Source organism: Meleagris gallopavo, chromosome 25, assembly GCF_905368555.1.
Source record: "Meleagris gallopavo chromosome 25, MGAL_WU_HG_1.1, whole genome shotgun sequence".
NCBI lineage: Eukaryota > Metazoa > Chordata > Aves > Galliformes > Phasianidae > Meleagris > Meleagris gallopavo.
In genome coordinates this window covers 4,081,249-4,108,107 of record NC_139428.1, presented here as the reverse complement: position 1 = coordinate 4,108,107, position 26,859 = coordinate 4,081,249, and the positions used below count along the sequence as shown (strand labels likewise).

General features: G+C 61.9%; 3 protein-coding genes across 7 annotated transcripts; 2 read left to right on the top strand and 1 right to left on the bottom strand.

Moving 5' to 3' along the window:
• Positions 1-2,531: 2,531 nt before the first annotated feature.
• TRAPPC3 (trafficking protein particle complex subunit 3) lies at positions 2,532-7,402 on the bottom strand. Its single transcript, XM_085208824.1, has 5 exons — positions 7,246-7,402; positions 5,172-5,269; positions 4,874-4,973; positions 4,459-4,641; positions 2,532-4,138 (listed from the first exon to the last, which is right to left on the bottom strand). Exons 1-5 carry the CDS (start codon positions 7,285-7,287, stop codon positions 4,019-4,021), a joined length of 543 nt encoding a protein of 180 aa, XP_085064950.1. The 5' UTR covers positions 7,288-7,402; the 3' UTR covers positions 2,532-4,018.
• A 1,264-nt stretch (positions 7,403-8,666) lies between these two features.
• On the top strand, positions 8,667-12,584 carry LOC104914291 (uncharacterized). Its single transcript, XM_031556802.2, has 14 exons — positions 8,667-9,216; positions 9,282-9,442; positions 9,524-9,683; positions 9,829-9,999; positions 10,070-10,161; positions 10,232-10,389; positions 10,464-10,567; positions 10,648-10,866; positions 10,953-11,038; positions 11,164-11,300; positions 11,389-11,478; positions 11,585-11,793; positions 11,878-12,084; positions 12,170-12,584. The coding sequence occupies exons 1-14, from the start codon at positions 8,770-8,772 to the stop codon at positions 12,455-12,457; spliced, it is 2,529 nt and encodes an 842-aa protein (XP_031412662.2). The 5' UTR covers positions 8,667-8,769; the 3' UTR covers positions 12,458-12,584.
• Positions 12,585-15,040: 2,456 nt separating this feature from the next.
• MAP7D1 (MAP7 domain containing 1) lies at positions 15,041-26,711 on the top strand. Of its 5 annotated transcripts, none has more exons than XM_085208816.1 (18): positions 15,041-15,192; positions 19,669-20,355; positions 20,475-20,543; positions 21,075-21,238; positions 21,386-21,500; positions 22,545-22,655; positions 23,737-23,859; positions 23,949-24,091; positions 24,185-24,318; positions 24,398-24,648; positions 24,715-24,874; positions 24,949-25,108; positions 25,216-25,320; positions 25,428-25,481; positions 25,568-25,625; positions 25,718-25,835; positions 25,907-26,106; positions 26,182-26,711. In XM_085208816.1, exons 1-18 carry the CDS (start codon positions 15,144-15,146, stop codon positions 26,190-26,192), a joined length of 2,712 nt encoding a protein of 903 aa, XP_085064942.1. In that variant the 5' UTR covers positions 15,041-15,143; the 3' UTR covers positions 26,193-26,711. The 5 variants fall into 5 exon arrangements, with proteins under 5 accessions (XP_085064942.1, XP_085064943.1, XP_085064944.1 ...); XM_085208817.1 differs by having other exon boundaries at positions 20,472-20,543; positions 24,188-24,318; XM_085208818.1 differs by having other exon boundaries at positions 20,472-20,543; positions 24,724-24,874.
• Positions 26,712-26,859: the final 148 nt, after the last annotated feature.

Genomic DNA, 26,859 nt, shown 5'->3' with positions numbered 1-26,859 from the left:
AGATTGGGGGAGTTTTTTCCCTTTTGAATTTTTTTTTTTTTTTTCCCCCCAGGAAGAGGGAAGAGCAAATAATGAGGAGGGAGAAAAGTGAAGCATGAACCCAATGGGAGCATGGCAAGGTGGGGGGGTTCCTGGTGAGCAGAGCTCAGGAGAGTTTTTGGAGGAGTGGTATGGCCCTCATCCCTGCATGGTTTGTGTTCTGTGCTGGGGGAAGGAGGAGGAATGTGACATAAATATCCACTGGGGAAATATCCCTGGGCTGCACGGTGCCACCCTGCTGGGGAGCTGCTATCCCTGTGCTTTAGCCCCGATGGGGGAAATGTCCCTTTGTGCAGCCCCAGTGAGCACTGCACATCTGCCTGACAGCTGCAGGAGGTGCCCCAGCAGTGAGGACAGTGGCTTGGAAATGTGTCCCCCCTGGACAGATCCTTGTCCCAGCAGTGACAGAGCAGAGCCCTGAGTGCTGGGAGCTCAAACCCTCCCTGCACTGAGCAGAGAAGGAAATGGATTCCCAGCAGTGTGTGCCCTGCACTGCCCCATGGCCCTCCCTCTGCAGGAGGAGAGCTGGAAAAGCTCCTTCTCTTTCTGGACACTGCAGCAGCAACTCTGCAAATCCAACTGCCAGCACCCAGAGCTGGGGATGAAGTCAGGATGTGGCCCTGCAGAGGCAACCCATTGCCTGGGGTCCTACAGCCCCTTCCCCTTGGGGTGCTCTCCCCTCCTGTCTGCATGTTGCCATTGTCATCCTGAATATCACACAGATACGAAGAGCCGAAAGCTGCCTCTCTTCCTGCCAGGTTAAATTGCTCATTAGGAATGTCTATTATTTCCACAAGTCAACTTTCCCCTTCGTGGTATGTGTCCAGGGGTCAGGGCTGGCACCACATGAAAGCGGAGGGTATTCAATAACCTAGAGCCGTGGAAAGGCTTCAGTCCAACTCCAACCATGTTCGGGCTTTTAGGGATGCAGCATGCCTTTCCCCATTTGTTTCCTATAAACAGCACATGGTAATATTTAGTAGGTTTCAAACAGAGCTTTTTGCATGTTCTCCCTTGCCTACAGTGAGCTACTTGGTAATAGACAGTTCTGATTTGCTTAATGCCATTTTTGCTTTTTGTTCTTCCGGAGGGCCTGGGTTGGTTCTGACCCAGCTGCTCCTCTCAGGACCGCTGTGGGGATGAAGTGCACGCATCCTGCTGCTCAGTGATGGAGGAAGGATGACCCCATGTGAGTACTGCAGTGCCACGCAGCCCCTCCTGGGTGCACGGGGAGGCACACTTGGCCGCAGCAGCAGAGAGGAGGCTGCAGAGTGCTGAGCTTTCTCCCGCCCTGGAGCAGCCCAGGGGACGTGGGGACAGCCAGTGGTTGCCTTAGGGTGTGCTGGGTGTGTTTTGGGGCTGTGCTGGCTGCGAGCCTCGCTTCTTGCTGCAGGCCAGCGGGCAGCACGTGATGCTGTGATGCTCGCCAGCTCCAGCCAAGGGGAAAAGCCCCTTCGGTGCAGGAGCTGTTGGCAGGGTGCCCGGCTGCACCGTGCCTGGCACCAACGGTTCGGTGCCCCTCAGTGCAAAGCTTTCATCTGCTCCCCATCCTTCCCCCTCCCTCACCCTGGGATGGGATCGAAGGCGGCACAAACCCTGAGCTCTGTGCCTGCCTGTGCCCAGTCCCGAAATGCAATGCCAGCAGGGCTCAGGGACAACCCCTGCCGTGTTTAAATCCTCTGCCCGGGGGCAGCTGGGGGGCGAGGCAGCGAGCCTGCACCGCCAGCCGGGGCTGCAGACCCCGCAGGGCGGCTTTGGGGAGCAGCGCAGGGCACCTTCGGCCCCCGGGGCTGCGAGCAGTCGGGTAGGAGCCGGAGCTGGCGAGCTCTCAGCACCCTCTGCCGGCTCTGCTGCCCGGCCCCGGGCCGTCCTGCTTGAGACGGAGCCTCTGTGAGCTCCGAGCCGCGGTGCTGCGCTGCTCCGCTCCCGCTCTGCTGCCCTGAGCCCAATTGGGGCCGTCACCCTCTGCCCTCGCACTGACTGTGAGTGCGGGGCTTTGGGCCCAGGGCTGAGCCGATGCTCCACGGGAGCGTCTGCACAACTCAGAGCCAGGAGGGCTCAAATCGCTGCTCCCGAGGAGATCCCAGCCCGTGCTGCGTGCTCGCACTCACAGCACCTCGTGGCTGACTGCAGTGCCTGTGCTGAGGGTGCAGGAAGGGACCCAGCAGCCTCCTGAGATGGCTTTTCTCTGCTGTGAGTAATCACGAATAGCATTTCTTAGCTGTAAGGCTGCTCTGGGCTGACAGCAGTCTCTGCTGCTGATGTACATGCCTAAGTATTCATGGGGCAGAAAAAGGCTGCTGCTCAAACAAGCAAACATTGACTGTCTGGTTTCCCAGCGCTGCCCCCAGCCGCCCCCCCAGCCACAATCCCTCCCAGCAGCAGCTTTCACACACCAGGCAGACATTCCTGCTGCTGTGCTCCCATCACCGGGCAGGGAGGCACACCCACTGCTGCAGCCCCTCTGACCCAAAAAAGCAAAGGCAAACCAGTCGACATCGGGATTCTTTTAATGCAATAGCTTTTAAAATGCAGCCTTAAAATGATTTATAATGGTCAACAATGAGAAACATCTGAGCTTTCCTACCTTTGCACCCCAAACCTGGCACCCAAACCCTTTGGCTGAAGGACTCCCTCGGGCAAAAAGGGATGAGGTGAGCTGTCCCGAGACGCCTGGAGAACCTCAGTAGCTAGCAGCACAAACTGTGCCCTTCTCTGCACCTTCCTCTCACACCTTACACTCAGGCACAAACATACAAAGGTACCCAGCCTGCGAGCTCCCCTCTTGTGGCAGTTAGAGCTAAGAACCTCAGGCTCCTAGTTCTCTCTGTGGGTTTGTGCCTTCATGCTATGTAAAGTGATTCGAGAATTGAATGTCTGTTTTCTGCCTGAACAGGATGGTGGAGGAAGCTGATTTTCCATCATCTTGCTTTGTGTGAGATAATGCTACTTTATGCTTCTGCTCTGCAGAGCAGCAGGTGTCACAGGCTGCCATGGTGTGCCAATTCAAGTAACGTGGGAAATTCTGCTGTAGCCTAAACAACTGTGTAAGAATATCCTCCCACCTCCTCCTCCACACTGTGCAGTGTTTATATGCTGTAACAGGAGAGCAGGCAATACTTGCTGAAACGCATTTAATACCTTCCAGTTGTTAGTTTGAGTTTCTGGTTCTGTGAGCTCAGCACACAGCCCCTGGGCTGTGCGTGCTGCACAACACAATGCTGTTAGAGCTGCTAGTTCCTTTCTCCTATCCAAAATGCTCAGTGGTTTTCCTATACAATTTACTGGCTCTGCCCTTCTAAGAGGGGAATGGTGGGACTACACACAACGTCCTGTTGGAGGAAGGTGTTGCTGGGTCTGCTTTCACCAATGCTGCTGTGAAGAGAAACAGCAGAAAGAACCACGTGGGTCTCCTGAATCTGAGTGCAGCGTGATGCTGCTGCTCTCCGAGGAAAGGAGCTTCCCCAGGAGGCTGTCAGGCATCACCCCTTCACGTCAAGCCTGCATTTTACTAGTACCAACTACAGAAATTCTACGCACTTATCTCCAAGTGAATTTTAACCCTTTTTAAGAACAGCAGTTAACAGTAAGTCAGTGGGTTCTTATGCCTTAGTCTCCAATTCTAGTTATAAAACCTGGATTCAGGTTTGGACAGACTGGAGCTCTTTTAGAATCTGAGTAGTTCTTTCACAACCAAACATCACAGTTAGAAACTAGGTGTAGAAAGAGTTCCCAGGGGAATATGAAAACGACATCACCTTATGAAAAAGCTTCAGAATGAACCTGTGAAACAAACAGCAACTAGATCATAGTCCTCTACAGAAAATGGAAGTAACAGTAGAAGAATATAATAACATCTTAAACAGTCAGTGAGTCAGTCTGAATGTACAGGGGCACTAGATCCCTACAGATCTGTGATGAAAGCTAATGGCCAACACCAGCTGGTCCCCTCCAGCCTTAAAGGAGACTGGGTTGTGAGTCACTCTTCACCAGCTGGAAGATTGTCTTCAATCCGCCTGATGAACTTCATTCTTATTTCTGTGACGCTGTCCCCTTTCAGTGTGTCCTGGACAAACTTTACATCCACGGCCATCTGAACCTAGGAAGAGAAAAGCAGAGCTGTATTTCCTTTATAGTAGCAGCTTCCTGCCTGACCCTGAAGCACCAGCTTAAGGGCTCTGAGGACATGATGTGCAATGCAGAGCTCTAGGGAAGTACATATTAGTTTTCAAGATCACACCTTTCTACGTTTTGGCTTTCAGTGAACAGTGGGAGCCTTGCCTCGACAAATAAAACACCTACGGAGTAACCGAGAGTCCCTTCAGAGATCAGAGTCCAATTAACCCAATCAACCCTATCACTCAGTGCTACAGATCCCTGGATTATTCATATCCTGCTGGAAGAGAGACGTTGGCTCACCATTTCCAGGGCACCTCGCAGCACTCCACACAACAGGTTGGAATAGATGAGAGTGGAGTGGTTGTCGGGGAGCTCAACAAAGTCCACCAAGGGGTTATTTTCTAAGATCAGAGAGAACTCGTCACCTCCAGGACTCCAGTTGGTGATGCTTGGAGTGATGCCCAGGTACATTTTAAATGCTATCTGTTATGTCAAACAGAACATGAACAAGAATGTTAGTTACACTCTGTTATTGGCTAGCTACAAAATACATTTCAGAATATACTTTTCACCATTCTTTCTCTCTTTATACTAGAATCCCATCTGCAATCCCATGAAAGAGCACATGATAAAACCCTGCACACACACTGCCTGTGCCACTGGAATAAATGCAAGCAGCAGCAACAACCCAACGAAGCTGAGCTCTGACAATTACCTTTGCAATAACATCTGCAGTTTCACGGAAATCATGGCATCTTCCAACATTGGATCGGGCCAGAAAATCTTCTATCAGCCGAACTCCTATGTTGTAACCCCTGTGAGAGCACAGAAGAGGAACAGGCTATGGATTAAAGAGCACAGCTTCAGAAAAACAACTAGCATCTGCAAAAGACAATAGTGGAGAAAGAAATGCATAAATCTGGGGAGTAGCAATACTATGTAAAATTCAGTCTGCCTCGTTTCTACAGCAAACTTGAGCTCCTACAAGGCTCTGCTGCAGCAGATCCACTCACATTTTGTCAAGCTGCTTGTTGACATCTTCATCATTCTCATAGTCCTTGCACAGCTGGGTGACCAGAGCGCCGTACGTCAGCGTGAAGAGCTCTGAGTTCTAGGCAGAGGTAAAAAGCAGTTAGCACAAGCCAAAATGGAAACTGACAGCACTGCTGCATCTACGTCCAGCGCTGCTTCGAGTGGCCTGGAGAAGGGGGACAGAAAGCTGCCATCTCAGAGGTATTTGCTGTGCAGTAGGAGATCTCAGCTCTTATTTTGGCAAGGCAACTTCAGCCTCCTTGAACAGAGAAATCCTCTTTCTGCTTGGAACAAGAGAGCACTCAAGCACTTTTGTTCTCTCCCTCTCTCCACACAGCAGCACTGCTATTAGCATGCCCCAGAGCTGACCTGAAGAGGCAAACCAGAATGCTGTTTACACTCCACAGTCATTTTTAGCATGTCTTGTGAGCTGCTATTTAGCAGCCTTAATGAGGACACCCCCAGGCAGCTGGAATGACACCACCAGGTCATCTCACACGTGGTACTGACCAGCTCCAGGCAATAACATGCAGTTGCCAAGGACCTGAATTTATTTCAGTCGATGACCTGGAGGGGAAGGGGCCTGCAGCTCAGATTGTGCCTCTCCTCTGTTTCAGAAATGCACTGCAAATTGGCAACATTGAACAGACCTAATTTCTGGTCTTTTCAGCAGGACAAAACGTTCTTGTCCATTCACAGATCTACTACATTCTGCTGCCAAGAAGAAGTGATACTCATCTCAACCCTGGAAAGTTGCAGAAGCACATAAGTTATACTAAAATCAGCTCCTCAGACCTAGAAGAAGAGCTAGGAGTGTTCCAGGTCAGGTCAGCAGACACACTGTGCACTCCTGCTGGCTGTGCTGGACTAGGAGCTGCATTACTTGCACTGCACAAATCTGCAGAGGACACAACAGGATCGTGTCCCCTTTCACAGCCATCACCACAGCTCCTGTGATTCACAGCACGTTTCCTTGGGAGCCATGAAGCACATCAATGATCACACAGCTGCAAAACAAAGGCTACAACAGGCTTCAGCTTTCCACAGAATCCGAAGCAAGCGTTCAGGAGCAAATAAGCCATCATAATTCAACTTTCATTTCTGCTTTTGGTTTTAGCGATCAGAAACGTTAGAGAAAGTCTAATCTCAGATTAAAAGCCTATCACCTACCATGAGATGCATAGATGCAGAAGGTGAAATGAATGGCAAATACCAATACTACAGAATGAAAGCAGCAGGCAGGCAGAAAGGAAGGGAAAAGAGACAACATCAGAGTTAAGTGACAACACTGATCGCACGTCATTCCAAACAAGTTCACACCAAGCCGAGACACACAGGAGGAGCGGTGACTCCCAGACTGCAACACTCAACAGACAGAAGCCAGGTTTGTTAGAAGAGACGGGGAATTCCATCTTGTCATTGTAACTCATGAGGCCAGCAGCAGCCAGCCAAGTGACTCCAAGAGCCCGAAAGGAGCCAGGCAGCTCCTGCTAATTTCGCTTCGTTTCAGAGCTGAGGAATTGACGCAGACTTTGTGCTGCTTTGCTCTGCTTACAGCTCAGCCTTCGTGCTGGGAAGATAAAGCTTACTTAAGTCCACAGCACTCAAGAATGACAAAGCGGAAGTCTCCTTGAGCTCTGCTGGCAGGGAAATTTGACAAACATGCAGAGAAGGGTCAACCATTTATAGGGATTTAAGCGATTTTAGTGAGGAGGGGCTGGAAGCTGGAGGGGGGCGGGAGGTCCCGGCTGTCTGCGTGTAAAACGAAGCTTCCCCCCACTGCTACCGGCCCCGCAGCGCCCGGAATGCACCTAAAGCATTTCTAACGGCCTCCTCATTTCCGGGCAATCGAACGGAATCCGAGCGCCGCAAACGTTCCCGTTAGCTGTGCTTTTAGCAGCGCGATGCACTGAGGAGCCCCGCGCCACAGCGGCTGCGGCCCGCGCCGGGCCCGGCCCCTCTGGCACCCCCCGCCCCGGCCCGAAGCCGGAGCCCTCCGGGACGGTCCCGCCGGCGGTGCGGGGACCCGCGGGCCCCGCCAGGCCCCGCCGTTACCATTTTCTTGCTCTCGGTGCCGCGGCCGGCCTGGCGCGACATCCTGCCCGGCCCGCTGCCTCGCCCGGCCCGCCCGCCGGCACCGCGTCGCAAAGCATCACGGGATTCGTAGTCCGCGACGCTTCGCCGCCCGCGTTGCGCGCCGCGCTCAGAACTACGCGTCCCACAATGCAACGCGCTCGCTGAGTGCGCATGCGTTCGGTAGGGGATTGAGGGGGTCATCCTTCCCGGCATGCTTCGCATCACGTGACCGCGAGGCGCCTACAAATCCCGTCATGCGGCGCGCGTCAGTTGACTCCGCAGCCGGCAGGAGCCGGGGCGGGTGGACAGCAGAGGGGAGCGCGCCGCCAGGGGGAGCGGCCGGGACTGGGACACTGCGAGGAGCTAGGCCGGCCCCCAACTTGTGCCCAGCTCCACGCAGGGCCCGTGGGCGCCCAGCTGCCGGTAAGGAGCTCCCTGCGGCAGCAGTGATGTGCAATTAGGGTTATTTTTATTATTTTTTCCCGAATGAATAATGTTATATCGGAAATTATAAATTTATATCTCTCATGAAAGGGCCTCGTCGTTACAGGAGGTGAAGCTCTTGGCAAAGGTGGGCTGTGCTTTCTGCACTGAGCTGCTTATGCTTCTCCTGTTGGAGCCGCTCTGGGTGCTGTGAGTGATGGGTGGTGTTGGAGGCTCTGTGCCCCCCACTCTATTGCAGCCCCTCCAAAGAAAACAAATCTGGAGGTGGTGCTGAGATTCTGCCTCTTCTCCTGGAGCCTTCAGCCTTTTTTTTCTCTATTTTGAACTCAGATGATGAAGCTTCTGGCTGGGCAGCAAGGAGTAACAGCACCAGAGGGACCCTGCAGGATGTGCCACCCCAGGGTCTGTTCTAAAAGCACTTCTCCTCCTTGGAATCCCAGTGCAGCCATGTCACCTGCACTGTGTGAGCAGCGGGCACTGGGTGCTGCCAAGTGGCAGCCATCACCTTGTGGTTTGTTTTGAGGGAGTGGCAGTGTGAGAAAAACCACAAAGCAAACATCACTGGTGCAGTGCCCATGGCTGCACGTGCCACTGTGTGTCACCAAGGCAGCCCTGTCCCGTTGCAGGGGAGCAGTGGGGTTTTGCTAGAGCCAGGGGCCGCCCTGCTGCTGTTTGCTTGGCCAGTGGGGACCTGATGGCAATAGTGAATGTGGGGCAGTGGCCTCCTGGTGTTTCTACTTTGGCTTTTAGCCCTAGAGTGCCACTGCTTGTCCTGCTGGCAACATATCTTAGGTGCGAGAAGTCGGGCAGGTGGTGCCCTGAGCACGGGCTGTGCCTGTGCAGCCCGGCTGCTGCCTCTGCTGGAGCCCAGCGCAGTCCTTCTGCAGCAGGGCTCTCCCTGGAGCCGCGTTGGCTGCACAGGGAGGCTCTGCCGGTTCCTGCTGCGGAACAGCCCTGGCCAGGGGGTGTGTAGGGTGGGCTGGAAGCCAGAACGCAGCCGTGCCCTGCCAGCTGGCAGAGATGGGTGGCGGCACCGGGGCATAGGAAAGGAGGATCCATATGGAGGGTCTGTTTGGGTTGGCTCACTCGGGGCACCCTCTCGCTGTCGCACGCACGTGGCTCTTCCCACACCGCCATCCCCTTCCCGTTTCCCGTGGCCCGGGAGAGCTCTGGGGCTCCGCTCTGGCTCAGGGCCGGGCTGCAGAGCGCTCCGCCCCACCGGCAGCACGCAGCGGATGCCGGGATGGGGCTGATCCCGTCGGTCTGAGCCGAGCCATGCCGTGCCGAGCCGCCGTCCCGTGCGTCCCAACCCCGAGGGCTTCAGTCCCGGTGCGTCCCAGCGCGGTGTCAGCGTGGCTCGGAGCTGTGGCGGTGCTGCTGTGCACGGTGCTGAGCCCTGGGTGGGCTGAGGCACAGCCCTTTCCTTTCCGAGACCCGACGCTGCCCTGGCACCGCCGCCTGGAGGACCTGCTGGGCCGGCTGACCCCCGCCGAGATGGTGCTGCAGGTGAGGGCACGTTGAGGGGAGGGGGCACAGCCCTCAGCTCCTGCTCAGCGCCTTGCGGCCCGCAGATGGCGAGGGGGGGAGCCCTGCGGAACGGCCCCGCACCCCCCATCCCACGTCTGGGCATCGCGCCCTACAACTGGAACACCGAGTGCCTGCGGGGCGACGCGGAGGCACCCGGCTGGGCCACAGCTTTCCCCCAAGCGCTGGGGCTGGCCGCTGCCTTCAGGTACAAGGGCTGGTGGTGGCCATCGTGGAGCGGAGCCCACACACACCAGCGTGCCCTGACACCCCCGTGCTGTCCCCGCAGCCCTGAGCTCGTGTACCGAGTGGCCAACGCCACGGCCACCGAAGTGCGTGCCAAGCACAACTCCTTCATCGCTGCCGGCCGCTACGATGACCACACGGGGCTCAGCTGCTTCAGTCCTGTGCTCAACATCATGAGGCACCCGCTGTGGGGCAGGAACCAGGTGCTGGGATGGGGTCAGGGTGGGATCCAGCCCCACGGGACCGTGCTGCAGCATCCTGAGGATGGCATCAGCTCTGGATGAGGGCTGTGGGGGTGGGAGGTCTGCGGAAGCGCCGTGACCCTGCATCCCTCTGCTGCACCTCCAGGAGACGTACGGGGAGGATCCGTACCTGGCAGCAGAGCTGGCCACGAGCTTTGTGCAGGGGCTGCAGGGTCAGCACCCCCGCTACATCAAGGCCAGTGCTGGCTGCAAGCACTTCAGCGTGCACGGTGGCCCTGAGAACATCCCCGTCTCCAGGCTCAGCTTTGATGCCAAGGTGAGCACGGTGGGGGCACGGGGCGGTGGGTGCCCCCCAAGTGCTGATGTTTCTGCCACCGTGTACACAGGTGCTGGAGCGGGACTGGCGCACCACCTTCCTGCCCCAGTTCCAGGCATGTGTGCGTGCCGGGTCCTACAGCTTCATGTGCAGCTACAACAGGTACTGAGCATGGGGGGCTCAAAGGGGACCGCGTGGCACTGCCCCATCTGCACTGTCCTCTCTCCAACAGGATCAATGGCGTCCCTGCCTGCGCCAACAAGAAGCTGCTGACGGACATCCTGCGGGGCGAGTGGGGCTTCGAGGGCTACGTGGTGAGCGACGAGGGGGCTGTGGAGCTCATCCTGCTGGGGCACCGCTACACACAGACCTTCCTGGAGACGGCCATTGGTGAGTGGGTGGGATGGGAGTGAGATGGGTGCCACGTGGCCACGGCAAGCGGTTCTTTGTCTCCAATGTTGCAGCGTCGGTGAACGCTGGCCTCAACCTGGAGCTCTCCTATGGCGTGAGGAACAACGTCTTCATGCACATCCCCAAGGCCTTGGCCATGGGCAACATCACGCTGGAGGTCGGTGATGAGGAGCCCTGTGCTCCAACTGCTCCGTTGCCCAAAGCGTGATCGAGATTCTGACACTGGGGTTTTGGCAGACTCTGCGTGACCGTGTCCGGCCCCTGTTCTACACACGGCTGCGGCTGGGGGAGTTCGACCCCCCGGCCATGAACCCCTACAACGCCCTGGAGCTGAGCGTGGTGCAGAGCCCTGAGCACCGCAACCTCTCACTGGAGGCAGCCATCAAGAGCTTCGTGCTGCTGAAGAACCGGCGGGACACGCTGCCGCTCCGGGAGCTGCACGGCAAGCGCCTGGCGGTGAGACCTGGACTGCTGTGCACCGGTGCGTCTCTTTGTTGGCACGGAGCTGTGGGTGCCTGTCTTCACCCCTCTCCCCTCTGCAGGTGGTGGGTCCCTTTGCAGACAACCCCCGTGTGCTGTTTGGGGACTACGCACCGGTGCCAGAGCCACAGTATATCTACACGCCACGGTGAGCCCCCATCTGTCCTCAGCCCTGGGAGCACCTCGGGTGCGTTCTGCCCCTCTCAGCCCTTCTTCCCTGGGGTGATGGGGAGCTCCCCCCATGGTGCGCTGATCCTGTTGTGCCCCATGCAGGAGGGGGCTGCAAACGCTGCCAGCCAACATCAGCTTTGCTGCGGGCTGCCGGGAGCCACGGTGCCGGGAGTACTCACAAGCTGAGGTGGAGGATGCGGTGCAGGGAGCTGATGTGGTGCTGGTGTGCCTGGGGACGGGTAGGTTGGAGCACGGGGCAGGGATGCTGCCATTTGGGGAACGTGGGGACGGGGTGCAGTGTGGTGTCCCTCGGCTTCCTGCACACAGGGATAGATGTGGAGATGGAGGCGAGGGACCGCAAGGACCTGTCTCTGCCCGGACACCAGCTGCAGCTGCTGCAGGATGCTGTGCGTGCAGGTAGGGCACTGCACGTGGTCTGTGGGCAGGGGACGCGGCACACGTCCCCCTCCCAACCCCAAAACAGCACCGGTGGTGTGCTCATGGTGAAACCCCTCTCCTGAAGCTGCTGGGCACCCCGTCATCCTGCTGCTGTTCAATGCGGGGCCTCTGGATGTGAGCTGGGCACAGGCGCACGATGGTGTGGGGGCCATCCTGGCCTGCTTCTTTCCTGCCCAGGCCACCGGCCTGGCCATTGCCAGCATCCTGCTGGGCGAGCAGGGGGCCAGCCCTGCAGGCAGGCTGCCAGCCACATGGCCTGCAGGCATGCACCAGGTGAGTGCAGGACACAGCTTCTAAGTGGCCACGGGGAGTCGCTGGGGACCGTGCTCACACCTGATGGCCCTGCTCTGCCCGTAGGTGCCCCCAATGGAGAACTACACCATGGAGGGTCGGACGTATCGCTACTACGGGCGGGAGGCCCCTCTCTACCCCTTTGGGTACGGGCTGTCCTACACCACCTTCCACTACCGGGACCTGGTGCTGAGCCCCCCGGTGCTGCCCATCTGCGCCAACCTCTCCGTGTCGGTGGTGCTGGAGAACATGGGGCCACGTGACAGTGAGGAGGTGAGCACGGCTGCTCCGCTCATCTGTGGCCATCTGGGGGGCTCAGGTGAGGCTGGGGTCCCTCCTGCTGATCCCCTCCTTGCAGGTGGTGCAGCTCTACCTGCGCTGGGAGCAGCCATCTGTGCCGGTGCCGCGCTGGCAGCTGGTGGCTTTCCGCCGTGTGGCCGTACCTGCTGGTGGTGCCACCAAGCTGTCCTTTGGTGTGTTGGCTGCCCAGCGTGCCGTCTGGACCCAGCAGTGGCACCTGGAGCCCGGAGACTTCACGCTCTTTGCTGGTGGGCAGCAGCCAGGGCAGCAGATGCGGGCACCCTCAGAAGTATTGAGCGCAAAGTTCAGTGTCACTGGAGCTGCCCGGGCACTGCACAGCTGCTAGAGGTGGGGACGGGTGTGAGGATGAGTCCTGGGGTGTGGGGAGCTGGAGGAAGGATGATGTGCAGTGGCTGTGCAGGACAGAGGGAGCACGGTGCTCTGCCTTGCAATAAAGTGCTCTCTGCTCTCCAGGAGGCTGTGTCCAGCTAGCATGCTGTGTGTGTGTCCTATGGGTGCTTGTAGCCACACAGTAGTGCCACCCCAGCACACGCCTCGCCCCAGTTCAGAGCACCCAGAGCTGCTCTAGGGTCGGATCCAGCACTCTGGTCAATTTCGTGCTGCACTTTTGCCCCCCATCCCTCTCTCCTTGTCATGCTGGCCCCATGGCTGTGCAACCACTGTGCTTCCTGAGGACGGATCCAGCCCTGCCTTGCTCGGGGCTGGGGGGAGGTGCTCCCCCCTCGATGCAGGGAATGTGCTGGAGCTGGCCCAGGCGGCTGGGCAGCTATAAATAGGGCTGGGGCACACGTGGGTCTGGCGGCTGCGGGGCATGGGATGGGTGTGGGGCTGCAGCCATGTTTTGGAGGGAGGGGTGGCACAGGGGTCTGGGATTTTCTGGGGATGGCATTGTGGGGAAACAATCCCCCCCAGCCCTTGAGCCATGGGGCAGGAGGATGAGGTGGGTCATGCAGGGACCATGTGAGGCAGCCCAGGCCCAGCACCATGACATCAGGGCACTAATTACAGATGCTGACGGGGATAATTACAGAGCTGGGGTAGGGCAGGGCTCAGCCTGATGCAGGCCCATTTATCACTGGTCCCCACCAGGCATCATTCTGCAGCAGCCCCATAGCAAGGAGCTCAGGGCACAGACCCTCATCCCCAGGATCTCGTAGTGATCAGGGTCAGCATTTTGGGGTTCAGCTCGGCCTTGGTATACAGAGCTATGGGGTGGGAGCAGCCTGGGGAGGGGGCAAAGTCCTGGGGCTGGAGGAGGAGGTGTGAGGCAGAGGGTCAGGATGGGGTGTCCTGCAGCACTTTGCTCCATGATGTCAGCCTTGCCAGCAGGGCTGTGTTTGCCTCTCTCCCACCCCTGTTTGCACCCATCCTGCCACAGTCACGGGGCAGTGCTGCTGCTGTAATTATCCTTCGATTTTGGGGGTGCTCAGCACCCTGCAGGCAGTAGGGCTGAGCAATTGGGATGAGGCATTGGAACGAACTGTGGGGCTGGGCCAGGGGGGAGGGGGGAGACGACCTGTGGCAGCCCCCTCTTATGGAGCAGGGCTGGGGGTCGAACCTTGGGCCGGGGGTCTGGGCAGCACAGAGGGCTTTGGGGAGTGCAGCCAAGCGGTGCAGCTCTGGGTGTGCAGTGCTTGTGATGAGCTCATTGATTTTTCCGTGAGCTCGGGAAGGGCGGCAGTTCCCAGCATCCATGGGAACGAGGAGGGGGGGTTGGACCCAGCACCCCCAGCAGCAGTGCTGTGCCTGCAGCAGAGCAATCGATGGCAGTGCTGCTGCTTGTAAGAGGTACTGAGTGGGGCTGGCACAGCTCTGCAGTGCTGCTGCCCTTGGCCCCTGCCTCACACTGCCCTGGGGGAGCATGGATCCACAGCATTGCGGAGCCCTGGGTGATTAAAGGCTATTCCTTAGTGCCATCCTGAGACTCAATGGGGCTGTGCCCAATCCCATCCCCTTCGGGCTGTGTGGCTGCTGGGAATGCGGGGAAAATCCCAGCTCTGAGCCAGGCCAGGAGCCCATGGGGTGCAGTCGGCGATGCCAAGAGAGGGGCACGCAGTTTTGGTGTGGGTGGTCACACCTATGGTGGACTGAGCAGGTCCCTGTTGGTGCCCCTATCCCTGCTGGTTCCAGCCCAAGGGTGTGCCAAGCTGCATGTCCCCATCTGATCCATGCACAAAGGTGACCCCCTGAGCCAGCCAGCTCCCCCTCACCCCTCTGTCAGCTCTGGGCCTGTCCGCTCCCATCCCTGAGTCAGAAGAACAGAGGGCAGGGGTTTGGGGAACCTGTTTGGCAGGAGGAGGGATGGCAGGGGATCTCCTGGCCTCGTGGTGACATCATCCCCAAAACAGGCGCCTCTGACGGGGCGATGCCTGCAGGAACCTGAGCTGTGCATCACCTCATCCCCCTGCACCCAAAGGTGCTGCGGCCCTGTGGGTGTCCCTGTTGTTAGGGTGGGGGTGGGATACGGAGTGGTCCAGTGCAGTGGTGCATCAGCATCACCCCACACAGTGGTGTGGAGCAGCTGCTGGCGGTGCTGGGGGGTGCAGGAGGCAGAGGGATGGGGGTGAGGCCCCACAAATGGTGGAGATGGAGCTCTGGGATGAAAATCAGCGTCCCTTTGGGCTGACGGGGACGGGGCTGCTGACCCAGATGGTGGTGGCTGTGCAGGCAGGACAGGTTCCACCCTCAGCTTCATACGCGCTGGGGACCAGCTCCAGGTGATGCTGGGAGAGGTGAGCGTGGTTGTGAGCCCCGGCATTTGGGAGAAAACAAGAAAGGATGGAGGTGGGCGAGCGCGGGGCTGAGGATCGGCCCCAACACCGGCAGCGGTGCCCGGAGCGGTGATGACGGGCGGAGCATCTCGGCTCCATCCCATCCCCATCCCACCCCATGGGTGCCGGCAGGCGCGGGGCCGGGGCGGGGAGCTCCGAGATTCCTCCCCCGCGGGCCGGGGGGAGCGGGGCGGCGCGGCACAGCTCGGAACGGCCCGGCCCCCTGCACCGCCCCGCGCCATGGAGAGCGACCGCGCCGGGCGGGAGCCCCAACCCCGAGCTGCGCCCGGTACGGCTGCGGGGAGCGGGCCGGGGGCGGGATGCGGGCCCGGGGAGGGCGGGGGTGCGGGATGCGGCTCTGCGGAAGGCGGGGGGGGTGATGGCCGAGGGCCGCAGCGCGGTGCGGGTGGGGACGCGGGATGCGGCCTCGGTGCTCCGGAGCCGTACGGGCGGTGGCCGCAGAGCCGGGGGGGTGCGGTGCGGGGCCGGGCGGTGGTTGGGGCCGAGGGGGGTGCGGGGAGGGGAAGGAGCGAGGGGCCGCCCGCAGCGCGAGGCCGGGAGCGGACAAAGCTCGGCGGCGCGGGGCCGCCCCTCCATTTTGGTGAAGGAGAGGAAGAAGGGGGGGAGGGGGGCAGCGCAGCCCCCGGCCCCGCGGCGCGATGGAGCCCGTGCCCTTGGGGAGCCCTCCCCGGGGGGGTGCGGGGCATCGCCCCCATCCGCTGCTCTCCGCTCCGCACGGAGCGCTGCGAGGCGGTGCGGTGCGGGGGCGGCCCGGGCGGGGCTGAGCGGCGCCGTCGGTGCCCTCCCGGTGCCCTCCCGGTGCCCCGGGCTGAACTCCGGTGCGAACGGGCAGAGGGCGGCGGTCCCGCTTTGCTCCGGGCCGTTCTCCGGCTCTCCCGGCCCCGCTGCGCGCTGCGACCGAGCGGCGCTTTGTGGCACCGCTTCCACCGATGGAGGAAGAGGAGAAGCTCTCCCCTCCCCTCCCCTCCCCCCAACCCCCCGGCCCCGCGCAGCGCCGCGCTGTGATTCATCGGGGCGGGGGAGGACCGCGTGCCGCCCCGGTGCCGTGCGGCGGTTATCGGGGCTCGCAGAGCTGCATGCCCGCTCCGAGCCGCGCTCGCCCTACAGCGCTGCAGACATTTTGTCTGCGTCCCACCCGCTGCTCCTCCATCCGCAGCACCGCCGAGCATCGCTGCGCCTTTCGGTGCCCGAGCTCCCCCGGGCGGGAGCTGCCGCCCCAAAGCGCGGCCCGTGGGCATCGGAGCTTCCCGGGGATGAGGCCGCCCTCGGCTGCGTGCAGAGGAAGCTCCGCTCGGCGCACGGATCCTCCTGCAGAGCGGAGAGCTGCTGGCTGAAGCGCGTCCTCACCCTTCGGTCGTGTGACCCGTGCGTTCCGTGTCTCACAGCAGTCCCAGACACAGTGGGTTCCCCTTTTCTGGCCACCAATGGGATGCAGAACCAGCACGCCGCAGAGCAGGGTGCAGGGCAGGCACAGACGGTGCTTATTTGGGTCCCATCGGGCTCTCCTGGCACGGGGCAGCAGGGGGTGCGGGGCAGCTGGTCGCCCGCCAGCGCCGGCATTGGGAGCGCAGGGAGAACCTGATGGAGCCAACGTGATGTGACGTGTGGAGCGGTGATGTGACAGTCACAGTCCCGTGGTGCCACGTCCAAAATAGTTGGTACGGCTCTCAGCTGGCTGTGAGCGGGGCTGGGGACCGAACAGTGCGGCGAGGGCGGCCTCCTGGGATCCCACAGAGCACCCGGTAGGTGCCCACCTAATATAGGAGCTGCATTTTGGAGGTGCTCTCCACAAACCCTGCCCCCAGCAGAGCGCAGCCCCTTGCCCTGCCTGCAGTGCTGTTTCCCGGTGCGGTGCCGGCTGCTGTGGGTCACCCCAAGGACGTGGGCACCTCCTGTCGCTGCTCTGCGCTGCGCAGACGGATGGCAGTCAGGTGCTGCCCACATCCCGGCCCTGTGCCCTGTGTCTGGGATGATGGAGCCCAGGAGCAGCCTGGGCACGTCCTGCTTTCCTCTGGGTGTATTTTAAACCCTGGAAACCCCCCAGCTGTAGCCACAAGATTCCATCTCCCAAGTTCCCCTTGTTGCTCTCCAGCTCCTCACATCACTGTTGGTCACAGTGCCCCTGCACCCTGAGTCTCTGTGCCCCAGTGCTGGCCCTAGGCAGGAGCAGAGACCCCTGGATAGGGACGTGCAGGGGACATGCAGGGAATGCTCACTGTCCCTACCACTCAGGGACGTGTGATGCTGCACATCCCCAGGAGCCAAGTGGGAGTGGGCACAGCACGGTGCTGTGGAGTGGAGGGGAAAGGGGCTCTGTGCACCTTTGTGAACCTCACAGGGCTCCGGTGGCCTCAACAGCCCCTGTCCCTGTCGAATATCCGTATCTGCTCCGTGCAGGTGGCACTGGGAGCTGATGGGGACACAGAGCAGCTCTGGAGGCTCAGCCTTCCCCATCCGCTTGTGGGGCTGGTGGTGCTGCCATCAAGGTGGGGACACAACTGGAGAGGGGACACGAGTCCCCCAAGGACATGTGCGTATCCCCACCGGGCCCTTCAGAGCCATCGGTGGCTTTGGGGCTGAGGTTTATACCAGGATTTCATCCCTGGGCATCACTCAAGCTATCCCCCATCCCACGCAGGGACGTGTGCCCTGGGGCAGTGGTGGCCAAGCAGCCTGGATCTGCGGTCCCAGCGCTGGGACACCATGGATGAGCTGCACTGCACCCACCTCCATGTCCCAGGTTGGGTTCAGCCCCATCCAGTGTTCCAGCAGCCAGAACCTTTGTGCCAAAATGGACAACCTGGGGATGCTGTGGTGTGGCCGGCCGTGCCGCTCAGTGGGTAGGTGAGGATAAATTGGGGGGAGCCAAGGTGAAGGTGCTGTGCAGCCCCCCCTGCCCTCCCCGGTGGGAAGCCCCCCAGGGCCCTGCTGCAGTGCTGGGCTCAGGCTGCTCGCCTTCTCCAACCCCCCGGGGTTGTGATGTGCTCTCGCTTCATCGCACTGGGAATTGCCTCCGCCTGGCTGAGCAGCGCTGGCCGCGTGCCGGGCAGGAGGTGCCGGTGGCACTCGGTGGCACATGGGTGTGCTGGTGGCACAGGGACCCATGAGAGGAGCGAGGTGGGCTCCGGCACCGCAGTTCTCTTCCAGCAGGGCCGGCTCGAGGCACGGCGCCTCACCCCACGGCCGGCATCCCTCCCATCCCAGCATCCCACTGAGGTCACACTGCTCTGCGCGCAGTGATGTCTCCTCTGCGGGACAGCAGGGCTGGGGGCTGTGGGACGCAGTGTTTGGGGCTGGGAGCTGATCCCCTCTGGAATGCCCCAGCGTTGGGTTTCAGGGCAGCTGCTGTGCTGCGGCAGCGACAGGGACAGATGGTGCAGGGCCGCTCCTGGGCTGTGGCTTTTGGGGTTTGTGGCCGTGCCCCACGGCGCTGAGTGCTGCTGTTCCCTTGGCCATCGGGGCGGGACGGATCCTGCCCATGGGCTGCATGGCAGCTCCGTGCCCTGTGGCGATGGGTGGCTGTAGGGACTCGGTGCTGCTCCTCACACTGCAAGGATGGGGTGGGATGTCCATCTGCTGCGTGCCGTCAGCCTGAGTGGCGTCCCGGCTCAGCTGGTGGCCCTGTGGGCTGCATTGCTGCAGTGCCTGTGGGTGGGAGTGGGGATGGGTGGGAGGGGAGCCCTTGTCCTTTCTGGCTGTGCTGGGGCTGTGGGTGTGTGGGAGCAGGGGACAGCCTCCTTCCTGCAGCACAAATAGCCGGAAAGCAGTGTGAGGGCTGGTCCTGTGCTGAGCCCATCCGGGGAGCGATGCGCCCACGGGGGGGTCGTGGTTGGGTGCAGCTCAGGGCCGTCCCTGTGCTCGTCCAGCTACGGTGTGAAGGAGAGGCGCCGGCCGTGTTTGCACAGCCCATACTTTGCCCCTCTCTGAAGATTGCAGAGAGTTCCACAAACACAGCTGAGTGGTGCGGGACGTCGCCCCGTGGGGAAGGACCACACAATGGGGTCGTGGGTCCCCGGAGTCCTCATTGCAGTCAGAGCTGGGGCCGTACGCATAGCAGTGCCAGTGTTAGTGGTGCCCATGGGGCTGGGCTGGGCAGAAGCACCGACCCTTCCTGCTGCACAGGAATCGGGGCTGTGATCCTAAACGGAGCACTTGCGTAGGGCAGACAGTCTGAGCAGCATGCTGCTCTCCGCAGGGTGCTCCGGCTGCACTGCACCCTGCACAGGTCACCCCTACGCAGGTCACAGCTCAGTGCCAGTGGTCCGTTTGGGTCCATGCACACGGAGCAGGCGCTGAGCAGCCTCCCAGCCCGGGAGGGGAGGAGTTGTTTTCTCTCTCAACGGCGGCGACGGCCCTCGTGTGCATTCCTGGGCCATGAGTTCATGGCTGTGCGCGGGGACACGCACCGTGCTGTGACGTCAGGCCGACAGCCCGCGCCCATCCTGCACCCATCCTGAACCCATCCTGCGCCTTTCCAATACAGCAGAAGCGCCCTACATCCTCCAGGAAGTGCCTGCCCTCCCCCCCCCCCGTGCCTGGTGTGGGGTTTTCCCCCTGGAGTGGGGCAGCAGCTGTCGGGGAAGAAGGGCGTTTTGTGGCGGCGGTGCCTGGCAGAGCCGTGTCCGTGTGCTCTGTGCATTGTGCACACAGCACCTGGCTGCCGGCGTGGGGCTGCACGGTGACCCCCCCGGGTGGTGGCGGCAGCGAAGGCCCTGCTGGTGACCTGCTGTGCTCTGTGTTGCAGGGAAGACACCGTCCCCGATGGGAGACAGCGTGCTGCCCTCCCCGCTTGGGGACACCGTGCATGGAGACAGCCCCCCACAGTGTGACCGACCCGTCCTCCCAGCCGTGACCCCCTCTCCAATGGCCACCCCCCCACCAGGACAGCTCTGCCCTGTTCCCGCAGCTGTGACCCCCCCAGGACAGCCCGTGTCCCCCATCCCCGCAGCTGTGGCTCCCTCAGCAGAGAGCGTCCCACCCTGGTGTGACAAGACCCCCCCTGCAGACCCCCATCCTCGCACTACAGAGCAACCCAAAGAAGAGGCATCACGCAGCACCGCCGACCAGCCGCCTCCCGTCCCCACTGCCCCGTGCCCAGCGGAGACATTGCCCCATGGGAGCACCACCACTGCCCCCACTGCTGGCAAAGAGGCACCCTCCGATGCCAAGAGCCCCCCGGGAAGCACAGCCCAGTCCCCCAAGGATGTGCCCCCCAAGGACACACCCTCCAAGGACATTCCCCCCAAGGATATGCCCTCCAAGGATGTCCCCCCCAAGGATGCATCCCCCAAGGACACATCTTCCAAGGATGTCGCCCCCAAGGATGTGCTCCCCAAGGACGTGACCCCCAAGGATGTCCCCCCCAAGGGTGACCGTGCCACTCCAGCTGCTGCATCGCCATCTTCAGCTGCCAGCCCCAGGCCCAAGCAAGGTGGGTGTTCTGGAGAAGGGGGAAGGGGGCTGTCTGCCCCACTGCTCACATGGGGCCCCTCACGTCCCCCCATTCCGGGGTGCAGTTTGTTTTGCTCTGACTGTGTCTCCCCGCAGCAGATGCTCAGAAGGCCCAGGCACGGCACAGGCAGGCGAAGGAGCGGCGAGAGGAGCGGGCCAAGTACCTGGGTGAGGAGTGGGGCTGGGAGGGAAAGTGGATGTGAAGGGGCGGGCGGGAGAGCTAAGGAGCTTGGCTGGGTCATGGCAATCCCATTAGCTGCTATTAGTGCAAGCACTGCACTGCAGGTTTATCCCCCCTGGGCACGCTGCACAGCGTGGGGGTTCCCCAGGCCCACGGCACCCCACGTCTGGGTGGGTTCCAGCAGGCAGCGATGTGTGGGGCTGTGGATGTGTGGGGCTGCACAGCCCCCGCGCCGCCCATGGGGCCCCCTCGTCCCCGCGCTCTTTCCACCCTCATTCCCCCATTGTTTCCCCGAGCGGCTCCGCGGGCTCCCGGCTCCCTTTTGTCCTCGCCCTAACTCCTCCCTGCCACCGCGCTGGTTGCAATGCTGCCGGCCCCACGCGCCCGGGGAACCCTCAGCTCTCAGCCCCATGCCGCTGCCACGCATCCCCACCGCGGCCATGGGGCTCTCCGTGTACGTGGGGCGCTGCATCCCCCCGGCCGGGCTGTGACCCCTCCGCGTGGGCTCCCCCCGGCAGCGGCCAAGCGGGCGCTGTGGCTGGAGAAGGAGGAGAAGGCCAAAGTGCTGCGGGAGCGGCAGCTGGAGGAGCGCCGGCGGCGGCTGGAGGAGCAGCGGCTGCGGGCAGAGAAGCGCCGTGCGGTGCTGGAGGAGCGGCAGCGGCAAAAGCTGGAGAAGAACAAGGTGGGGAGGGGATGGGTACGCTCCCCACGGGACCTCCAGCAGCACACCTGGGGGTCCTCGGGTACAACTGTGTGCCCTAGGGTGGGCGTCACGGCCCCATCGCCCTCTGAAGGTCCCCGTCTCTGAGCCCATCCCTCTCCCGGACAGGAGCGCTACGAGGCGGCCATCCAGCGCTCGGCCAAGAAGACGTGGGCAGAGATCCGGCAGCAGCGGTGGTCGTGGGCGGGGGCCCTGCACCACGGTTCTGCCGCGCACAAGGATGGTGAGTGCACGAGGACGGGGCTGTGGCTGAAGGGATGGCAAACTCAGCACCTGCAGTGCTGCCCTGCTGCGACGTCGCACTGCTGCCCCTCGTGCTGTGCCGTGGCCCAACGGGACCCCACGGCTTCTCCCTGTTCCCATGGCACTGCGTCCCCTGGGGCTGTGCTGCTTGCGCCCATCTGCGGTCACTGTGCTGCGCGGGGACGTTGCGTGGGGCCAGTGATGTTTGGGCTTGGAGCCGCGCGAAGGCATCGCTGTGTTGGTGGCGGTGTTAGGCTGTGTTGTGGTGCGTCCCCACGTCACCCAGCTGCACGTGGGTGGCTCTTGGTGCCAACGTGGGGGTGAGCAGGGCTGCGTGCTCCCGGTGCACGTGGCTGTGCTGTGCGGGATGCTCAGTGTGGGGCTCCTCTCCGTGGGGACACTGTGCTGGGGGTGCAGTCTGGCCGCCGAGGGGACGGGGCTGTGCTGTGGCTGATGGGCAGCGCTGTGTCCCCACGCTCCGAGTGCCTCGTGCTGTGGGGTGGCCGCGTGTGCGGCGTTGGGTGTTGGTGGTGCATGGTCAGGATGCACACAGGCGCTTTGTGCCCCGCTGTGAGTCGTGGAGCATTCGGGGACAGATGCACTCCTGCTGTATGGGGCTCCCTGCCATTTCCGTGGAGCTGTCCCCCAACCTGGCTGCTGTCTCCTCCATCGGTGGGCTCTGGCTGTCTGAGGGCTCTGCTTCCCTGCTGCCCCCCACCCCATGTTGCTGTAGGGTCCTGCTGTGAGCACCGTGTGTCCGTCTGCCCCTGAGCCACTGAGGTCCTCTGGCTCCAGGACTGCATTTTGGGGACATCATGGTGGTAGTGCTGTGGTCCCCAGAGCTGAGATCCCTGCATGCCCCCGTATGACACAGACACTGTGCCACACAGCCCATCCCGACTACCAGTGTGTACCACGTCCTCCCACCGCCCCGCAGCCCCACTGCCCCACATCAGTGCATGCTGCATGCAAGGAGCAGCCCCTGCCCCGGTCTGTAATGCCCTGTGTCTTTTCCCTCCTCCAGGTGCGAGCCGCTGCTCGGTGTCCGCCGTAAACCTCCCCAAACACGTCGACTCTATAATCAACAAGCGGCTCTCCAAATCCTCTGCCACCCTCTGGAACTCTCCCAGTAGAAGTAAGAGCCCTTTGCATGGCCCCGCAGTGCAGGGGGGCACAGCTCAGCCCCCGCCCCACCTAGGGACCCCCCCAGCCCCGGCTGTGCCTTGCACAGTGCCCACGGAGAGGAGGAGCTGTGTGTGCTGTTTGCTTTGGAGGAGGCTGGAGCTTTGGAGGAGGCTGGTGCCAGCTCCTTGCCCAGCCGTGGAGAGCGGCTGGGAGGTGGAGGGAGCCAGGATGGCACTGGGAGCCCTATGGCTTCTGGCCAGGGCTGCAAGATGCATCTCGCACCACCTCTGCAGGGCTGATGCCCACTGTGACACCTCAGTGTGCCTTGAGGTGCAGCACTGGGCTGTGGGTGCAGTGCTGGGTGCCATGAGGTCGCTCAGGTCCAGGCGAGCTGCCGGAGCCGTGGGGCTGCGTGCTGTTGTGCTGCTGAGTTGCCTGGTGATGGGTGTGCGCCGGATGGTATAAATAGATGAAGCAGCTGATGCAGGCGGCTCTGAGAGCCTCATGCTGGGGCTCAGCCAGGGGGGGCACACGGGGCTGTGCTGAGCAGCCAATGCCTGGGCTGGTGCTGGACACAGTGCCCAGTGTTGCTCCAGAGTCTTGTTTTGTCCCCTCCCAGCAGCAGGGTACTGCGTTATTTTGATGGAGAGGGGCACAGGGTTGCTGTCTTCGCGGTGCTGTCCACATAGTTGTGGGTTGTTTGGTGCCAGCAGTGCAATGCAGGTGGCAGTGATCCTGTGCCCAGCTGGGCTAGCAGCGTGCTTGGGGGCCACCATCCCCTGTGGCCACAAGCCCAGCCCGACTCCTGTGACTGCGTAGTGGCTTCCACCTCTCTCCCGTGGTGCAGGGGCACACAGTGGCTGTGCTGCAGTGCGCTGGGGGCTCAGTGTCACTGGCACAGGGTGCATGGAGAGGGGGAACGCTGCTGTGGGCACACGTCGTTGTCCTGCCTCAATGCTGTCTGTGTGCCATGTGTGGTGCCTTGGCTCTCAGTGCCAGGAGTGGAGATCTGGAAGCCCTGGGGCTTGAGCAGGGGGATGGTGCCAGTGCTGCAGGGCTCGAGAGTTATAAGGGCTCTTCTCCTTCTGCAGACCGCAGCCTGCAGCTGAGCCCCTGGGAGAGTAGCATAGTGGACCGGCTGATGACGCCCACGCTGTCCTTCCTGGCACGCAGCCGCAGCGCCGTGACACTGGCCGGGAATGGCAAGGAGCAGGGTGAGCACGGGGGGCAAGGAACTGCATGGGGCAGGGGGTTGGGAGCGCTCCATGGTGGGAGCCCACAGCCACCGGCCCCATCCCCACAGTGCCCGTGTGCCCCCGCTCGGCCTCTGCCAGCCCCCTCAGCCCCTGCCACAACCACCGCCTGCCGCACCGCTGCTGGGAGCGGCGGAGGGGCACTGCTGGCAGCCCCGATGTGACACCGCGTCGCCGTGCCGAGTCCTCACCGGTGAGTGCCACCTTCTGCTGGGACACCCCGTGCCCGACTCCCGGCCAAGCCCAGAGGTGTGGTACTGATGCTCTCTCTCTATGGTTGGCACAGAAGAAGAAGGAGAAGAAGGAGAAGGAGCGGGAGAATGCCAAGGAACGCAGTGCGCTGTCCCGCGAGCGCAGCCTCAAGAAGCGGCAGTCACTGCCTGGCGCACAGCCCCGGCTCCTGCCCACATCTGACAGCAGGTTGGGACCTGGCACTGCACACTGCTCAGCCCCAGGATTATGGGGACCCTGCTAATATCTCTTCTTGCTCTGCTTGCAGCCCCGGCCCCAAGAACCGTCCCTCATCCCCAGCCACCCCCAAAACCCGCCCAGCATCCCCCAGCCCAGCCCTGGGCTCACCCCACAAGCCGCCCCTGCCCCGCAGTGCCCACTCCTCCCCCAAGGTGCGGGCCAGGGCGCGGGATGAGCGGGGCGAGCAGGATGGCCAGGCCAAGGGGCGCGAGAGGAAGGAAGAGGAGAAGGGCCCAGCCATCCCCGAGCCACCCAGGGTTCCCACTGAGCCAGCAGCAGGTAGGTACATGGTGATTAGGGGTCAGGAGGAGTGGGAGCGGCACTGATGCTGCTCACATCCCACAGCCCCCTCAGCTCCCGCAGCCCACAGCCCCCCCAGCAGACCCTCGGCCGGCACTACGGACCGGGAGGAGGCCGCCCGACTGCTGGCAGAGAAGCGACGCCAGGCCCGCGAGCAGCGGGAGCGCGAGGAACGGGAGCGCCGGGAGCAGGAGGAGCAGGAGAGGTGAGTGCCCAACCATGGACATCACACAGGCCCCTGTGCCCCCCACCTCACTGAGGGCCCCTCTGTCCCCACAGGCGGCTGCAAGAGGAGAGGGCACGGCAGGCGGCAGAGGAACAGAGCCGCAGGGAGGCCCTGGCACGGCAGCGGGAGGAGGAGCGGCAGCTGCAGGAGGAGCGCGAGGCCCAGGAGAAGGCACGGGCAGAACGGGAGGAAACAGAGCGGCTGCAGAGACAGGTGTGAGGCAGGGGGGAGGAGGAAGGATGGGGGCGAGGATGGGATGTGGGATGACATGAAGCCTGTCCCCAGTGTTCCCTCTTCACCTGTCCCTGCTGACCTTGCAGAGAGAAGAGGCTGAGGCGAAGGCACGCGAAGAGGCTGAGCGGCAGCGGCTGGAGCGGGAGAAGCATTTCCAGCGTGAGGAGCAGGAGCGGCTGGAGAGAAAGAAGGTAAGGGCTGGGGGCACTGCTGGGTGCGTTTTGTGCTGGGTGGAGCCCAGTGCATGGCACAGGTCCTGCTGGGGAGGGCTGCATCTGAGCCCCTGTCTGCCCCGCAGCGCCTGGAGGAGATCATGAAGCGGACGCGCAAATCAGATGCAGCAGATGCCAAGGTGGGTGCCTGTCCTGCACGCCCCATCCTGAGCTGCCTGGGGACAGCAGGCACCGTGGAGCCCTCACTGCTCTCCTTTCCCTGCAGAAGAAGGAAGACAAGAAGATAGTGAACGGGAAAGCAGTTGAGCAGGAGCACAGCACAGGTACACAGCTCCCTACTGGAAGTCCCCAGAGCCCTGCCCCCATCCTGCTCCCCGAGCCTTGGGGCTGAGCAGGGCTCTGCTCGTGTCTCCAGGTGGTGAAAAGAGAGCAGGGCCGATGCCAAAGGCAGAGGAACTTCCAGAGACGGAGACACCGAGTGCAGGGATGCTGGGGACACTGAAGGGCTCGGCAGGCGAGGGGCTGCAGCCCAGGTGAGCACAGGGGTAGAAAGGGGGCTGGAGGTTGGCAGGACCACAGCTCAACCTGACCCACTGCCCCCCAGTTCTCCAGCCAAGGATATGGCAGCCCCAGTTGTGAATGGCGTGCAGCCCAGCAAGCACGAAAACGGCTTCTCAGGCACTGAGGGCTCCTCAGAGCTGCTAGAGCTTTCCCACCACGGTGGCAGCCCCAGCAGCATCATCCCGTTTGGCGACAAGGAGCCCTTTCTCAAGCAGGCAGTGGTCAAACCCCCCCAAGTCACAGGTGAGGGGCGGGGGAGCCGATTTGGAGCAGGGGGTGATGACACCTCAGCTCTGACGGCAGCTCCTGTGCCCACAGAGGTGCTGTGAGGCCCGGCCCTGGCTGATGTCCCCACGGAGCACCGCGCAGACCCATAGCTGTTGTCAGAAGGAAACACCTCGCTGCTCTCCTCCGCCCGCCCGGCCATGCCATGAGGAGCCCAGGCAGCGCGAGGCTCCAACATGGCAGCCGCCAGCCCTGCGCCCACACTGGGGCCTCCTGGTTTCTCTCTCAGTTGTTTTTATTTCGTTTTGTTCTTTTTTTTAAAAAACAAAAACAAACAACCATGCACCTTATCAGCCTGCCGCCCCTGCCCACCGCCCGCCCGAGCCACCCCAGACGTGTGCTGTCATACTGTGGTTATTTAATTCGCTGGGTACAATGTATGTGAATACTGTAAATAGCGCTCGGCCGACACCGGGGGGCTCGGGGCTGCCCGTTCCCTTTGTCCCCACGCATGTCTGCGTGCACCCGGGGCTGGGCCGGGCCCACGCTGCTCTCCGTGCCGTTGTGACAGTGTTATGCATCCGGACAACCTCTACGAACAATAAAAGTGGACAACCACGCAACGCCTCGCCTCGTTGCGGCCCGGGAGTGGGGCGGGCGGCGGGGAGGGGCGGCCCCTCAGGGCAGGGCGCGGACTGAGAGCGTCGGCACCGCCGCCATTTCCCGGCCTGCCTTCCCGCCGGAAGCTGCGCGCTCCTGGTGGCATGAGGG

Bases quoted from the DNA above. Each gene is read 5' to 3' on its own strand.
- LOC104914291 (XM_031556802.2), top strand. From the start codon at position 8,770: ATGGAGGGTCTGTTTGGGTTGGCTCACTCGGGGCACCCTCTCGCTGTC. The intron at 10,568-10,647 runs GTCGGTGATGAG...GGGTTTTGGCAG, and splicing joins TGGGCAACATCACGCTGGAG to ACTCTGCGTGACCGTGTCCG. The intron at 10,867-10,952 runs GTGAGACCTGGA...TCCCCTCTGCAG, and splicing joins TGCACGGCAAGCGCCTGGCG to GTGGTGGGTCCCTTTGCAGA.
- MAP7D1 (XM_085208815.1), top strand. From the start codon at position 15,144: ATGGAGAGCGACCGCGCCGGGCGGGAGCCCCAACCCCGAGCTGCGCCC. The intron at 20,356-20,471 runs GTGGGTGTTCTG...GTCTCCCCGCAG, and splicing joins CAGCCCCAGGCCCAAGCAAG to CAGATGCTCAGAAGGCCCAG. The intron at 24,319-24,397 runs GTTGGGACCTGG...CTCTGCTTGCAG, and splicing joins CTGCCCACATCTGACAGCAG to CCCCGGCCCCAAGAACCGTC.
- TRAPPC3 (XM_085208824.1), bottom strand. From the start codon at position 7,287: ATGTCGCGCCAGGCCGGCCGCGGCACCGAGAGCAAGAAAATG. The intron at 4,974-5,171 runs GTGAGTGGATCT...GTGCTCTCACAG, and splicing joins AACAAGCAGCTTGACAAAAT to GGGTTACAACATAGGAGTTC. The intron at 4,642-4,873 runs GTAATTGTCAGA...TTGACATAACAG, and splicing joins CTGCAGATGTTATTGCAAAG to ATAGCATTTAAAATGTACCT.